General features: G+C 36.1%; 1 protein-coding gene across 4 annotated transcripts; it reads right to left on the minus strand.

The window, feature by feature from the left end:
- Positions 1-6,075: 6,075 nt before the first annotated feature.
- LOC139132042 (germ cell nuclear acidic protein-like) lies at positions 6,076-16,241 on the minus strand. Of its 4 annotated transcripts, none has more exons than XM_070698422.1 (10): positions 16,047-16,240; positions 14,696-15,231; positions 13,589-13,665; positions 13,380-13,452; positions 12,307-12,359; positions 11,740-11,978; positions 10,574-10,709; positions 9,345-9,441; positions 8,603-8,710; positions 6,076-8,083 (listed from the first exon to the last, which is right to left on the minus strand). In XM_070698422.1, the coding sequence occupies exons 1-10, from the start codon at positions 16,122-16,124 to the stop codon at positions 7,840-7,842; spliced, it is 1,641 nt and encodes a 546-aa protein (XP_070554523.1). In that variant the 5' UTR covers positions 16,125-16,240; the 3' UTR covers positions 6,076-7,839. The 4 variants fall into 4 exon arrangements, with proteins under 4 accessions (XP_070554523.1, XP_070554521.1, XP_070554522.1 ...); XM_070698420.1 differs by having other exon boundaries at positions 11,740-12,005; XM_070698421.1 differs by having other exon boundaries at positions 6,078-8,083; positions 16,035-16,240.
- Between the last annotated feature and the right edge of the window lie 239 nt (positions 16,242-16,480).

Raw genomic sequence — 16,480 nt, forward strand, 5'->3', positions numbered from 1 at the left:
CGCGTTTATGTATGTCCCGGATGCTAAAGTGTAATGTCAGTCTGTACAAATGCGCGTACGGTGCGGTGCGCGCGCATTGTCATATACACCGCCAGCGGAACATGCCAGCGGTATGCCCTGCGGAATATGCCTGCGCTAAAGCGATACCCCGAGCAGAACTGCAGCGTTGCAAGCCCTTTCCTTTGCAAATGGAAGGAAGCATGAAAAGGAGAACACTCTGGATATAACCGATAACGTGTCGGGAACAATTTTACAATATCTCTCGGCTGCGGTTAGGGGGAGAGGGCTGGAAGAATCCGATTGAAATCTTTTTCAGATCCTCCCTCAATTGAAGTCCCCCGTCTACATGATCAAAGTTTTTCAAGTCCCTCCCCCAATTATCATATTGCTGCATTAGTATGCACGCTAAGTAAAAATAAAAATTATTGGAGTGCTCTACTTGCAGATGTTCGACACTGCCTTTTATTAGGAGTTTGTAAAGCCATTTCCCTGTAAAAAGCAAGTTCTTAAATTGATTTGTTTTAAGGTAGCATGTGCACAGTCACCTGTGGTCGGTCTATTCCGCTCGGCGTCTATACCCCCATAGACGTGTGTACATATGCTGTTTTTTCTCAGGCATATGTACACACGTCTATGGGGTATAGACGCCGAGCGGAATAGACCGACCACAGGTGACTGTGCATGTGCCTCGAAAGTGAAAGACTTAAACTTTTGCTCAAACTTTCCTTAAGAAATATTTCAACCATTCTCTTTCAAAATCAAGAATAAAAATCGGGAGTCACCTTGCAAAATTTGGTATCAGAGAATACGGATGTCTAAAACTCAAAATGCCCGCCATCCCTGTGTTAACCCTATTGAGTAACATTACATGTCGGAATTTCGAAAAATAAGCCGGTAATAGGTTTTCTTACAGCAAGAGCTTTAAAATGAACCCCCACAAGTGATAGATCAGAAAAGAATTGTAAAACTTTCAGAGTCCGAATATCTGTCCCCGAGGCGCGTTCTACCTTTAATGCATCAGTTTACTTCAGGATTTATCAGTATAAATTGATTCGAGCACCTGTTGACAAGCGCACAAAATGACAATCATGGGAGAGTCTGCAACAAATTGTGAATTCCTGGCTACATTTTGCCAAATTGTTAAAAACAAAGCTTGTCACAGTGACCTACCAAAAAATATTTTTCAAAAGTACAAGCCATTATTTAACAGCCAATATATACGGGTTGTTATGGAAATTTTCATGACGTGACCTGAACATTGATTGCTATGTACAATGACAAACGCTACTGATGATGGGCACGTCAAGTTTACACGAGAGTTTGATTGACAGCGAGTTTTAAACCACCAACGGCCATTTCTGGCCTACATTTTCCTGATCGACGCACGAAAGTCTTTATAAATTCTCCCGAGGTCTCATCAGTTTTTGATTTTAAAGGGACGAACTTGAAGTCGGCCATTTTTTATGAATTTTGTTTGATGCGACATACTACTTATATTGTTTGACATGTTGAAAAATACTGAATGAATAGGTGACCATGCATATATTCGACCCCGGTTTTAGACACGATAAATGAAACCATCGCGTGAATGAATTTATGGTCATGACCATTTATCCATTTTCGCAATGGTTTCATTTAATTTGTCTAAAACCGGGGTTCAATATATGCATGGTCAATCATTCATTCAGTATTTTTCAACATGTCAAACAATATAAGTAGTATCTCGTATCAAACCCGACTTTGTCCATTTAAATGCATCTCTTGATTGCAAATATACTTACCGTACGGCTTATACTTGGAAGTATATGTGGCCTCTTGCGATCGATAAAAGGCAAAAACACCCCGCATTTACTGGTGGGTGAGCCTGTGTGTTACCCTGCGTCCTCTGACTCGATTAATGGCGCCATTGGATTTCCATTTATTTGCCCCATTTACATTTTAATGGCGACAAGCGTTTTTTAAAGGGAGAAAGTCGGCCGTTTTTCATGAATTTTGTTTGATACGAGATACTACTTGTATTGTTTGACATGTTGAAAGATACCGAATGATTGGGTGACCATACGTATATTCGACCCCGGTTTTAGACACAATACATGAAACCATCGCAAAAATGAATTAATGGTCATGACAATTAACTCATTTTCGCGATGGTTTCATGTATCGTGTCTAAAACCGGATCGAATGTATGCATGGTCACCCATTTATTCAGTACCTTTCAACATATCAAACAATATAAGTAGTATCTTGCATCAAACAAAATTCATGAAAAATGGACGACTTTCTCCCTTTATAAAGCTGTTACAGTATTACCAAGTGTCCAAGTTCCTTCTATTAAAAGTAGAGGTGAATTTATATTTATACTCTGCAAGACAGCGAACGATACAGAAATTACGTGAGAGTATAGTGAACTAAACGTTCATGTACATTGAAACCCGTTTTGATGACCGCCTCATGTTCCGACACACCTATGTGCCGACATCCTATATATATGTCGCGACAACCCTATGTTCCGACACCCCTATGGAAGGCTTCTGTAGGAACTAGTTTTTATTTGTGTAGTCCTATTTACAGAGTAATAAATAAACATTTAAAAAGTTTTACATGTTACTGTAAGACGCCGAATCGAGGGTCACCTTGCAATTTTTTTTTATTATAGTAATTACAAATTACCCACGTTTTACCGTTATTTTCAATTCAAAGTGCAGCTAAAGTTTTCATGACCTTAGTCATAACCTTTTTAGCTTCTGAAATGTAAATACTTGCCGTTGGTTGGTGTTCTCCAATTCAAGAGAGTCGAGGGTACAATAAACGAAAAATCGTTCCAGTTCGACACCAGAATAAATATTTGATCTATTCCTGGTGATCTATATTCTGTGATCTACTCTTTCGTAAAATAATGGGACTTTGACCCTGACAAAGCGATTATTGTGTCATATTTACCTGCATTTGGTTGTATGTCAGGACCATAAATTTATGAGTATGAATACCTTGATAAATATTAAATATTTCTGCCATTATTGTATACTTACACAAGTACTCTACTGCACTCGAATCTTGAATGATGATCAGTTTCCGGGCCAAATTCGCACATTACAGACACTGTTATTAATAACTTTATGATTACTAATATCCTTGATAAAAAATTAATATTTCTGTCATTATTGTATACCTTCAAAAGTACCCTACTGCACTCATATCCTAAATGATGATCAGTATTTATGCCAAATTCACGCAGTTGTAGCATAGACCTTCAGAAATATGGTCAATGTAGTTACACTGCAACATCATTGCTGAATAACTTGATGCGTGGTCACAGTACTACCTCGGCAGATCTCTAAACAGTAAAATAAAGTAAATAGTAAATAATATAACATCGATAAAAACGCTGTATGAGTTGTGTATGACATCGCTGTATCTCCACTGCATGCTGTGTAGAGAGGAGTTACTAAATTTAGGTACAATACACAAGTTTGCAACATTTCAGAACGTGACTGTGTGCGCCATGTCTTCCTCTGAATAATCGAGTATTAAAGGTTTACATGTACAAGTTTGCCTGTCTTGGTCATGTCCTGCTCATGTCTCGTTTGCTGATGAGGACCCCACTTGCATCGAGCAAGGTTTTCTTTAGATACTGTAAAATAATTTTACCATTTCATCGCAAAATTAAACCAAACAAATTTTTTGAATTATTTTTGTTGACAAATCACTATTCTCAGGTATAGAATGACCGTATCAAGTATTGTAAAAAATACAGTCTGACACTAGTACTTGTGCAATGTAAGTGGGACCTTACGAGACGGCGCAACAAGACCCCCTAACTTGAGAACAGGGAGCGGGAGTAGGGCTTAAAGAAAAGTAGAAGAGAAATCACCCTTCTTTACGGTTGATTCCAATTGGTGACAGCGTTTCAAGTGTAGTAATGTATCAAAGTTCAGTTTTTCTTCTAAGTTGGGTTCTAATAGAATGCATTTTACAATGCCGCTTACTTGAAAATGAGTAAGGTTGTGATCGGGTTTGTTGAAGTGTTCGGAGATCGGAGTGGTTTTCTATTGCGAATAGTATATGAGCATGTTTATACAAGAGACTTCAAGTTGAACTACTCAGAGAAATTTACGATCTGATATACAATAGTCGAGTTGACGATAAGAAGTACATAGGAAGGCAAAGGAACTTTACAGAAATTTTACCGTGAAAAAGGACATCAAGACCCAGTCTTGGCCTGAAATATTCGCATACCTTTGAAAACAACCTTAAAATCATCAATTTTACATTTCATCCTTTTTTGAAATAAAGCAGGACGTATCTTTGACCAAGAAGGTGAAAAATAACATTCGAGTTGCATCAGAAGTTGGACTGAAGATTGGACTTAATTCAATCGACAGCCACTGAACTTATTAAGCTACATATCGTAAATTTCATACAGTAAATGATACTGCAAATATTAATACTTGGTATTACTCAATCACATTGATGTCATTGTCAGATCCTGCAATCTCGTATTTTACATCCCTCGACGTTGCTCTCGCTGTTATTTTTATTTCAAATTAAGTAAAACCTGATTTTCTCCCCATATACATATTTTCATTTATGAAAGGTGCTCAGGGTTTTTTTTATCTCGACTGCAAATATACTACATAATTCAATTACTCAAACCAGAGGAGCTGGCCGTTAATGCTGGAGTGCGACCCCAGGACTGAGGCACGCTCTTTTTTTTTTTGAAAAAGGTAAATTTATTTCAACATAGTCACAAATAAAACAAATCTACATAACTGTGAATGCATTAAAATTACAATTTGTCTTGTCTGAAGAAAACAACAGAAAAAAACGTTTTTATGCCCTCGACAGAGGGCGCTCACAGTTTGCCCTCCGAGCTCGAGCTGCTATCGTATAAATGAATCTAGTTCTCTTTTCTTCCGCTGGCTGCGCTGTGCTGACGAAAACTGTGCTGTACAGCAGCGGTCTTCTCTATACTCTCATTCTAAAATGAATTACGTTCCACTCCATTCATTCATTAATGCCACGTGTCAAATTCACGTAACGCGAAGACATCAATTTCTCTCTATACTATCGAACCGCGAGAAATTATATATATTTCTGTGAATGGTGTCATGTTTCGCTGGACAATCTGATTGGAGAGAGAGTATTTTGAGTAAGCGTTCATTGATGTTGTAAACTTTGTTAAGCATTCAAAGGCGCTCTGGTACATATAGAAAGTGTCGACAGAGCACACCCTATTCAGAACTGGGACCAGGAACCAGTCTTGCCATAAACATGCCAACTGGGTATGAATGCATGGTCTGTGAAAAATGATGCTGTGATGATGAAATATAAATATAACTAATACAATTATTTTGATACTTCATTACGGTTGAACTTTTATTCCGCTAAGGTATACTTGGAAAATCGCAGGCACAGATCAAACTTGATACAGCCACCTAAGCTTACTATTAGCTTGCCCATGTCACAGGAACTTTGTAATCCGATTCAGTGGTTGTTGTTCATGCCTGTTATTTGCTAATACATTGATGAGCATAAACTATAATTGTTGCCATTGTTCAATCATATTGTTATCATTGCAAATACATGTTACAGCAGACCATGAACATCCATATAAGTGTAAACATCAGGACAATATTGAGCACAGCATTGATAGCTACACTACATCCTATATTTATATTTATTCATGTAGGAAGGCGTGTACTGCTGTACTTGATATTGCAATGATACTTACATCTATGCAGGTCCAATTATTAATAATTATATATTATAATACAGCTATTTGCTATATTACTAAATATGATTTAAAACTTTTATCATCAAATAACAATGACCAGATTACTAAGTTCCCTGTGATTGGACAAGCAATAGGCGGCTGACTCAAGTGTGATCTGTAATCGTTCACTGACTTCAAAGTGTTGCAGAGCAGACAGGAAGCTCAACCCTGATTAAAATATCAAAATAATGTTATTAATAATATTCATATACCATATTAATTAAAGTGATGTAATTTTCTTATATTGTTAATGCCTAACTGCCCGATGGATACCTTGACAAATAAGATACTTTGATCATATTGTGTGATAGAATTTGAACCATGATTTATTAACTTTTACATACAGAAAATCTGGAGATATAGAAACACTTTTCTAACTTAACAACACTTATTAAATGGTTGAGTAATTCTTATTGCATAGGTCCATTTTTAACCTGAGTGCTTCACAATACAAACAAGAACTGATTCATGAAAATTTGCTGAAAGACTTAGTTCCCTGTTGCAATAAAGGGCAATATTTTACTGCAAGAACAAACTGTATGGATAAGAGCAATTTGTTGACTGAAAGATTCATTCGTGTTCAGGCACTCTGGGATATATGATGTAGCCACCATCAAAGCTGCCCTTCAAAGCCTTCACATGAATGAATCTGTTCATCTACAGGACCATTATATGTAACGTTTGATTTTTTGCAATGTTTTTCAATGCTTTTGTTTTGTATGTCAATTGCGAGTTCTCCTTCTGTCCCTAAAAGTATGCTGAAGCACCAAATATTTAGCTTTCTTGTCATAACAACATCTACACATATTAAATGCACTGTTATTGTTCACTTTTGAATTCTAGTCCAGACCAGAATTCACTTGTCAACAACAACAATGTAGTTTACACATGTACAAGCTGAGTTGACAAACTGAATACTGTGTATCTTAACATGCCTTTAGGAGTAGAACAATAAAGTGTGGTTACCATTAAAAACAAACTAGTTTCTAGTTTTCAACATCAGGAACTGATATAGCTATACATGCTCTTCAAGTCAACATGAATTTACTGTCAAAGGGAATACCTTCAAAGAAACGTGTGCTCATACTGTTCAATGGTTCATATTAAGCAGTAATTACAAAATAATAAAGATATAAGCGTTAACAGTTCATCACTACAACTATTTTTCCACTTCTACTGGGACAAAAGAAAAACACGAAATCATTGGTTTTACAATGCGCTACATTTCCCATGTGATGTCATATTAAATGTTACACTAATAATCAAAACAAAAGTCGATTTAAGTTTGAATTGTGGGCACTAGGTGTTCCAAGATAAACTGTACACAAACTAATAACAGCATTCAGATGTTTGATAATGCATGCCTCAGTGGCAGTGGAATAGCATGATAGTCTATCACACTACAAATGTTTTAAAGCTTGCCAATTTAACTCCATACATCTTATGAATCCGTTTTACTGTGGGTTGTTCCAATGAGACAACTGAAAACACAACAAAAATCAACCAAACCATGGCACTTTGCCAGAATTTATCAATCTGAAATCTAAAAATTTGGTCATTCTTTCTTATAACTGTGTTCACTGCTTGGGAGCACAATGCTTGTGGTATGAGACTGGTTTTTCAGCTTAAAGTTGACATATCTGGTTTATGTAAGAATAAATTCTAAAAATCCCTTGTGGCTCTGAAAACTTAGACCATGCAAGCGCCCTCACCAGTTGAGCCTGTGAATCAGGCAAAGCTACGTGTTAGCTCAGTTTGAAGACCGTTGAGGGGGTCATTGTGTGTTATAAAATCAGAGCTGCACAGCAAACAAGGGGCTGTGAAAGAGTCTTACAGAAGAACCACCATTGCCTGAAGAACACAAAGCAAGTTGAACAGTTGAACTGACAAATCTTCATACTTGGCAAGTCATTGATTTGATTACTATTGAAGTCAAGCATATCTTGCTTGATTCAAGCCTTTCCAAACGAATATGATCCTGTTCTCCGTGAGCAAATGTTTCAATTGGCAAATGTCTCCATTGACAAAGCGGACTATGAATGCAAAGAATAACCCTGACATCAATATTAAATATTTGCCTTTGATGAAAACTCTGCACTTAAAAGTCTCATCACATCAGCATGTCGGAGTGACTTCTCCTTTGACTTAATGGCCGAGTAATTCTCTTTGACAAACAGAGCAAACTTATTTGGTGTGCGGGTTCTAGCTGGAGTGCCATCTTTTCTCATTGGTGGAAGAAGTTCAAATTGTCCTTGACAGTAACCACAACAGACTTTGTCTGTTTTGAGAGATTTTGAGTGACGTCCAATTCTAAAGAGAGAGAGAGAGAGAGAGAGAGAGAGAGAGAGAGATTAGAGGTACTCCTGTGTTTCATGAAAAACAAGAAATGTATCTGACAATTCTTTATCTATTATTTCTTTTGAATATTAACAAGCTGCATGTTCAGGTCAGCATGTTCAGGTCAGTCAGGCAATACAATGTTCTGTGACTCACATGTTGAGATGGTTTCCAAGCTAGCTTGGATAACTTTGAAAATTGGATCAATTTCACATCACTCTCATCAAGGCAACACACTCACATTGCCAATGTGACAGAAGACTTTGAAATGTACGTTTGTCTTATTTATGACACAGACAATATGAAACAAGTTTCTTGTCTCCCATGGACATTAATAAAATAAGAAGCTACCACTACAGGTTTACTAATTATGTTATTTAAAAAATTCAAAAACCAGATATTATAACATGAAACACCATTCAAAGCAGATGGACGTTCATGTATTTTAAGATGTATAAACATATCTACAATGTTGAAAAAGTTTTCCCTTACTGATATCCACATTTGACACACTGGTATTTAAATTTGGTGTTAATTTCATAAGAGTGACAACGACCAATCATCGGCAGTGCAGGATGGATCACGTTGGCTTTCCTTGTCCTATAGGAGAAATACACGCATGAGAAAAAAGACAAACACATTAGCTGAATGAGAAAAGTGAAGAAAATTCTCTGCACTGGCTATCTACATTTTGATATAAACAGCGCCCTCTCAGTCAGAGTGATAACTCACTTTTGTGTTCATGCCACAAACCAACAATGCATCAAAAGGCATACCACCAAATGTGGTTTATGATTACATTTTCTGGAATTTCTTATTTTTTCTGCCCGTCATGTATAGCAGGTGCAGTTTCTGATACTATTTGAAGTATTTTCTCTCTTTTTTCTCATGTTGTAGAGACCTCACATTCTTGGAACACTCCGACAGGAATGTTGAAACACCATGCAACTGATCAATATAGCCTTTACAGTATTGGTGTGGACTGTGAGATTCAAACAATCAAACTGGTGTAATGTCAGTTGCTATGGTAGCAATCAAAGACAAAAAGACAAACAAGAGCAAACTACTTTCAGTGGTCTCAGTAATTTTTGCTGATACAGTCTCATGAACACCTCCAAGTGCTCTTCTAAAGATTGTGAAATCTGAACAGCTTTGCTGGTCCGTGTACTTGAACTCTCAAAGAAATAAGAAGATCTGAAGAAATCATTGCAATGTACAAATGTATAAAAGTCACCAGTATTTCCAGTGAGGTCCATGTCCTCCCTGCTGTCCGTTGATATACCAGGATGCAGCGTGACATAACTCATGGATCAGAGTGTCACGTAGTCTCTCTGAAAAACCAAAGTCATAGTATGTAAAAAGTTTTTTTCCTTTTTCTCCTTTGAAAACTAATTATGATGTTGTCATTGTGACATCATTTCTGTCACAATAAATACAAATCAAGTGCGAAGTAATTGCGAAAATGAAGTTAGAAAAAAACTTTTCGTAATTAAGAGTACATTTAAAGGGCCAGTAATGGTAACTTTTGGTGATTTTTTTCACGATTTTTGTTTCAATGTCAACCATAATTTCTTGTTACACTTCCCAAAGCAGGTTGATATACACAGTATTTGAAAGCTTTTCAACTCAGCCTGTACAAGTGTAAACTGCATTGTTATCATTGACAACTGAATTCTTGTCCAGACTAGATTTCAAATATAAACAATAGCAGTGCATTTTACACATAAAAACATAAAGTTGACAAGCTAAATAGTGAGTGTTTAAACATTCTTTTTTGAGTAGAATAAGAATTTTCAATTGACATACAAAAAAAAATAATGAAAAAGTCATCAAAAGTTAGCATTACTGGCCCTTTAAATTTGTTTTTGAATTGACTGATGGAAATTAAAATGTATATTCTACAGTGTTTTCCTAACCTACAGTTTTGTATACATACTGTGTAATATAACCAGGACCTTACTGCATTTTACCGTCACTTTGAAGTAATATCCCTAACAATTAGTGAAACAGAACACCTTAGATAAACTGAACAGCACAGGAAGGGAATACCCATATCTTTCTGATCATAATAATATAGAATTTGATTTTCGATTTCCACTACAGTGTAAGGGAAAATCATCTGACTCATTTACGTTCAGTTTGTGAAACCATCACACTTTTAGAAATATGTTTTTTTCTTTACACAAAGCAGCTCATCAGCTCAGATATTGAGGTGAACATTTCACACATCTACATTTGAACTTTTTTTCACCAACGTTGCTTAATTACGATGGAAAATGTGCAAGTACCAGTATGTTTAAAGAGATAAAATAGTACTGCAAGTTAGTATCTCTGAAGTCACGTGGGGACAATAATTGGTGTCTGTGCATTGTGATGTTTCACACTGTGGGAACATATGTATATTATGACTCCAGAGGGATTGTTATAAAAGGAAATCCGAAATGCTATTTTAAGAATTCTCACCTGCAGAGTCACAGACTTTGTCTGCTAGCTCAATTCTAACTTTTCTATTCATACTGGGTTTTGCCAGCGAACAGTAACAAAATCCAGCAGTTTTTCTCATCTTGCAATTCCATGTGATCTGCATATCTGCCGGTAGCTGGAAATTAAATGGAACAGATGTTGCTGATGACAGAGAGAGGAATTTCTACTGGACATGTGACAGTGGTATAGACAAGTATAGCCATCAATAGACTTACCCAACAAAGTCATTACTTTCCACACTATTTGGCTATTTTTGTTTTATGTGAGCAACTGTTCATGCTATTTTGCCACAGTCCCTGATAGAGGGACCGTGATTCTGCTAACTGAAACATGCTAAATTGTCAGTCATCATATCTTTTCTCCTTCCCAGCATGTAGATACTGTTATAACAGTAAATTCTTCAATAACAAAATTTCTGATGTTTACCAGATATTTTGTTATCAGCATACCTACATATTTACACGGTATGTGTCAATGTGTAAAGGCAAGGTTTGAGTACAGCTTTGATATTTGATAATTTAACAAGTTCCAGTTGACAGAACAATATAAATACCGGTAATTTTTTCATGTGAAACAAAAACAACATAAATAATTTAAGAAGATAACAACAATTACTGAAGGAAGAGTGAAGTTGCAATGCATGATCAAAGACAGACAGGTATAATTTAGTCATAGATTCACATTGATATTAAAAGGAAGAGGGTCATCCCATCGGTGTCTGTGCAATTTTCCTGTTGATAAACATCACCTCTTCCCAGAAATTTGCAATGGTATGTCAAGAAAATGTGAAGTTAATTCAGCGTTTGATGCATGTTCATAGTTCATCAGTTTTGTAGCTTTCCGATCACTGCAAAACTTTGCCAAATAAACTTTGGTTGCATTCCTTCGTTTGTACAAAGCTCCTTTGGCTGCAGTCACCAGTTGCGGTGCAGCTGCCATTTAAAAGTTTGGAATGCATACAGGATGTTGAAATATATTGTGCACAGCTACAAACCCATTGTATGAATCCCGTACGCGCAGCTGTAGACCAGATGACCCATTCCCTTTTAATAAAGTCTACATATTTGTTTTTAAATCAGAAAAATTCTTTAATCAAAGCATATTGTTTGCCAGTTACTTGGAAAGTAACAGCAAGAAAACATTACCTTATCATCAAAAACTGTCGTGTTGAACAAAACAAACAACTTCCTTGTCAGTTCCTCTCTATTCCTTTTGAAATCTCTGACATACATGGAGTATATTGAGGAGTTCACTGTCTGACCCTTTGATGAAGACAGTGAAGCTAGAAACTCTCCATCTTTACTGAGAGGTTTTGATGATGATGTTCTTTGTAAAGTTGCTGTGACCTTTGCTGCTGGTTGAGGTGTCGTAGCAGTCTGCACTTCTGTTGGATGAAATGCAGTGTGTTTATCTGAAAGCCAATAACTTATTCAATGAAAAATTTCAAAATGATCTGATGTTTGAGGTATTAAGTGTTAGCCTTCCCAATAATCCTCAACAAAAGAATTATTCAGATTTGAGTACCAGTATTTTCAGAAATATTACATTGAATTCAGCACATAAAATATCTTGAGGATGAAAAAGTTTCAACTCTTAAAAATAACTTCTGCAGAATCATATGAATAAAATGTTCATGAAAAATAACTCAAGTAGAGTAACGGTGTTTCATGTATTAAAGTGGTAGAATCTTCAAAACAATATTGTGATGTTACCAGCTACATGCGGCTTTTGGATTTTCTGTTTCACATCTTTGTCTTTGTGTTTTCTGAAATAAACAAGATTGGAATACATATGCTGTACACAAAGAAATAAATACATGACATGGCATTCAATGTTTCTGTACTATTGTACAGAAACAGGTTTTGTACTGCTAGTACAACCTGTGATCATGCAAGTGTTACAAAAATGGCATAGAAAAAAACAGTTTCCCTGTCTTGTTTTCATACCTGACAACTAATATATTTAAAATGAGTTAACGGGGATAAAATTGAATATCAACAGGTCAGCATAAATTCTTGATGCTAAAAGCATTCTGTATACGTTATATGTCCCTGTAAAGCTCACTGAATCTAGTTTCAAAGTTCACTCAAAATGCATAATTACAGTACATTGGAAATTTGTACAAACTGAAGTAACCAAAATACAATAAAAGATATAAGATTTATTACAGTGATCAGTGTTCCTTACACATACTGGTAATTTCTTGCAAGTTATATAGTTGATGCATGGCCTCTTGGATTATTTCTCATATTTTATAAACAAACTTTATTCAAAATTATTCCAGTATGAAGTCAAAAATCTACAAAAAAACATGAAAAGCATGCCCTTTGTGAGAGATGGTAAAACTTTACCATTATTATTTCCAAATGTTTTCAATTTATCTGACAAATATATTATGTAAACACCGTGCTCAGTGATGTTATTCACATGACGAAAACTATTCTGAAGAGAATTGATACTGTGCTAACTGCTGTACCATAATTGTATTCAAACATTGGCTGAATGAAGGATAGCTAATCAAGTTGAATTGTGATAACCCTTTGAGCGCTGTAATTTTCTCCCGCCAAAATTTTAGTACAAAATTTTACCAATTTTTATGAATTTTTCTGTTATTTTTTTATAATTTTGGCGGAAATGGACATCACATTTCATTTGCTACAGTTTTTCCTGAAAATTTTGGCAAAAATCTGAGAAAAATTGGCTGGAGTTCATTTTGTAAAGGGGACAAAAATAGACTTTAGCACTCAAAGGGTTAATTGTGGAACAGAGGGTCTGAGAACCTTACCTCATGGATGTGATTGGTGTTCCGGTCTTCCCAAAGTTGATAGTTTTCTTTGGAGTTTTCAGGGATGCTAGAACTTAAATCAGATCACAAAGCATGGGATGTCAGAACTTTCTAAGATGGTAATATTATGAAAAGTGTACCACACATGTGCTCATTAATGACATAACAAAGTAATCACAATCACGGTGAAATTTTAAATCAATTCTTACAGTTTTCAAAGTCGTCATCATCATCACTGCTCTCACTATCTAAGATTGAATTCTTCTGATGTTGGACTTGGTATCGCCTGTAAAAATACAAATATTATTAATTGTAGCACAGATGAATGGTAGTACTACAAAGATGTCTTTTGTAACGTAACAATCTACATGCCATTGTGTTTTGTGTTTGCATGGCACAGCACATGGTGATTTTACTGTATTTAGACAAATTTCATACCATGTCACTTTGCTATGCAAAAAGAGTAAAAAAGTCTGAAATAAGTTACAGTGGTGCTCCAACCTGGTACCTTTTCACTCATTGACCTTTTTTGAACTTCATTGTTCTCAGTACACAGGCCTTGTATATGTGTATGGGAAATTGGAGGGGGGAGGGGGTGTGGTTATGGAGGTAACATCTATGGTTGATGGCAAATTTCATATTTGACATACAAACAAAGTCCACCATGATATATTACTCGTATCATTCACCTTTTTCTCAATGGGTAATTATTTTAAAGTCTTTATGAGAATCTTTATATGACTACCAGCAAATGTTCTTTAAGTCTGTTTCCTTCAAACAGTACATTCATTTTGCTTGAGTAAGTTGCAACTTCTTGATGCTTTCTGTAGTCAATTTGTGGATTTGGTAATGCGATAGCATATGCAGCTGCTACCAGCTAACATGATCAGTCAATTGGCGGTGTATTTCTATGGTTGTGTGCGTGTGCCTTGAGAGATTTATAACATTTCCTATCTAAGGAAACCTGATATAATCTGTTTCAACTGCTGTGACTTTGAAAAATCTTCACGTCAACAGAAACTAATGGGGATTCCTCTGCCAAATACTATTCTGAACACTTTGCTGCAGCAACTTGGTTGTTTAGTGCATTTACCAAGAAAAAAAACACATTCTGTGAAAATTATGCATTTTAACTGATTGAAATAATTAAAAATCCACCTAGAAAATGTTAAATTTGATGTTTCTGTTAGGTTTTCAAGTCCAGGCTCATACCATTGTGTAATATATGGAAAATTACAATTCGAAACTAAACAATCATTGTGTGCATGTGAAAATTTATATCTGTTATCACTTTGAAGACTAGAGATGTTAATCACCTGGATGTCGTCTGTGGAGGTTCATTTTGACAGTAAATATCATTGTTTGTATCTGAAAGCAGTGTAGGTAATCTGGTGGCAGTGTTCTGTCCATTCTCCAACTGTCTTGATGTATCACTTTTTGGTGGATGAGTTCTGTACAGTCTGTCCTTGAGAGGGAGCAAAAATACATCATCTTCCGACGAGTCAAGCGAGTTCCCATCATCAGTTCCTCCATCACTGCTGATCACGGGTATATTATCAAAGACTGCGTGTGACTTTGCCACTCTGGTAGCTTTACTTTGTTCATTGCTGAGTTTTGGAGATGATTTTAGATGATTGCAGTTCTCAGAAGAAAGCTGGCCTCTCTTAGAATCTGTACACCAGTTTGGTTTGTTTTCTTTTTCTGAATTGTTGTCACTACTGGTGCCTCTAGATAGCCCTTTAACATACAAACTTGAAATGTCATCTGAATCAGAGTCTGATGTCAAAGTAATTACTTCTGAGAAAGTGGTCAACTTCACAGATTTACCACCTTTACTGTTGATCTTAGCTTTCTGAAAACAAATGATGTACAAATTATAACAGCAATAAAAATGTGGTAACGATAAATTTTAGTTATACAACGATTTAATGTGGCATTTTCTAACATTTTTTAAACATTAAAGTTTGATGCTGTCCTTGAGGCCAAACTTTAAGGTTAGAGCAGAAACTTGAAAACAAAGGATACTGTCAAGCTGTGACTTTCAGAATCAAATGACTGACAAATAACAATGCAGACTGTACATGTACACAGGCTGATGTACAAGCTACTGAACTGCAGCGAGGCATGATCCGTCTAAATAATATGGAGGTATTTGTACATGTATTACAAGTAAGTATGTGAATAAGTCTCACCATTGACGTAACACACAGTTTGCTACCTCCTTGATCTCACTTTATTACTACCCCTATGCTTAAATTATAGTGCATTCATGATCTTCCAAACTGCCAAAACATTGTAAAATACTGGCAACATTGAACTTGAAGAGGTAGCCTGGTAGGGCAACAAACTCTGTGTTTTGTCTTTGGAAGTTTGTTCTATTTCTTGAATATTGCCAAAATATGATATTTATGGAGGTCTCGCCTCAACCGTAATAATAATATTAATATGGTGAAACATGCATATTTTCGATTTGTAAAAGGGGTACAGACGCTATACGGGGATAAGGACATTACATTTCGCACATTGTTTGTACCTCCCATGATGCATACTGATGACCAGCCTACCTCGCTCATATCTAATTCTAACCATGGAGGTACTAGGTAGCTACCTCCATGTTCTAAGTTTAATCTTTGCATTTCTCATTGAAATACATACAGGAAAACTTACAAGGTCATCGCTGCCATCATCATTTAGCCATCCAAGTTTACCACCTACACGTTGAAACAAATCCTCGATATCGGACATTCCGACAATACGGTCCGATAATCGCAGACAATTTACGCCTTGCAAATAGAAAGTCTTCGCAAATAACGCACATCAGTTCAAATTTCCCACGGCTTTCATGTCGCAATTAAAAAGACCCTCCAACTTACTGCGAGCTCTCATTATATAGCCCTTTAGGTAAGTGAAGCAATCGCACATCTCTGTGGGTCGTTCTCACGCCTCGACTATGATCTTGCATCCGTCTGATCTTTAGCATACCATGTGTGATAAAATATACGAAAAAATCCGTAAAATTGTGTAATGTGGCGAAATTATTGTAATACGCTCGGTGTTACACTTGCATTCGGATCATTAGTAAAAGTACATGGTATCCATGA

The sequence above is a fragment of the Ptychodera flava genome, chromosome 4, assembly GCF_041260155.1.
Source record: "Ptychodera flava strain L36383 chromosome 4, AS_Pfla_20210202, whole genome shotgun sequence".
Taxonomy (NCBI): Eukaryota; Metazoa; Hemichordata; class Enteropneusta; family Ptychoderidae; genus Ptychodera; species Ptychodera flava.

Coding starts and splice junctions, on each gene's coding strand:
- LOC139132042 (XM_070698419.1), bottom strand. CDS start 16,124: ATGTCCGATATCGAGGATTTGTTTCAACGTGTAGGTGGTAAACTTGGA. Junction 12,360..13,379: donor ACACCAATCACATCCATGAG/GTAAGGTTCTCA, acceptor TGTTTATTTCAG/AAAACACAAAGACAAAGATG. Junction 8,711..9,344: donor GGACCTCACTGGAAATACTG/GTGACTTTTATA, acceptor TTTCTCCTATAG/GACAAGGAAAGCCAACGTGA.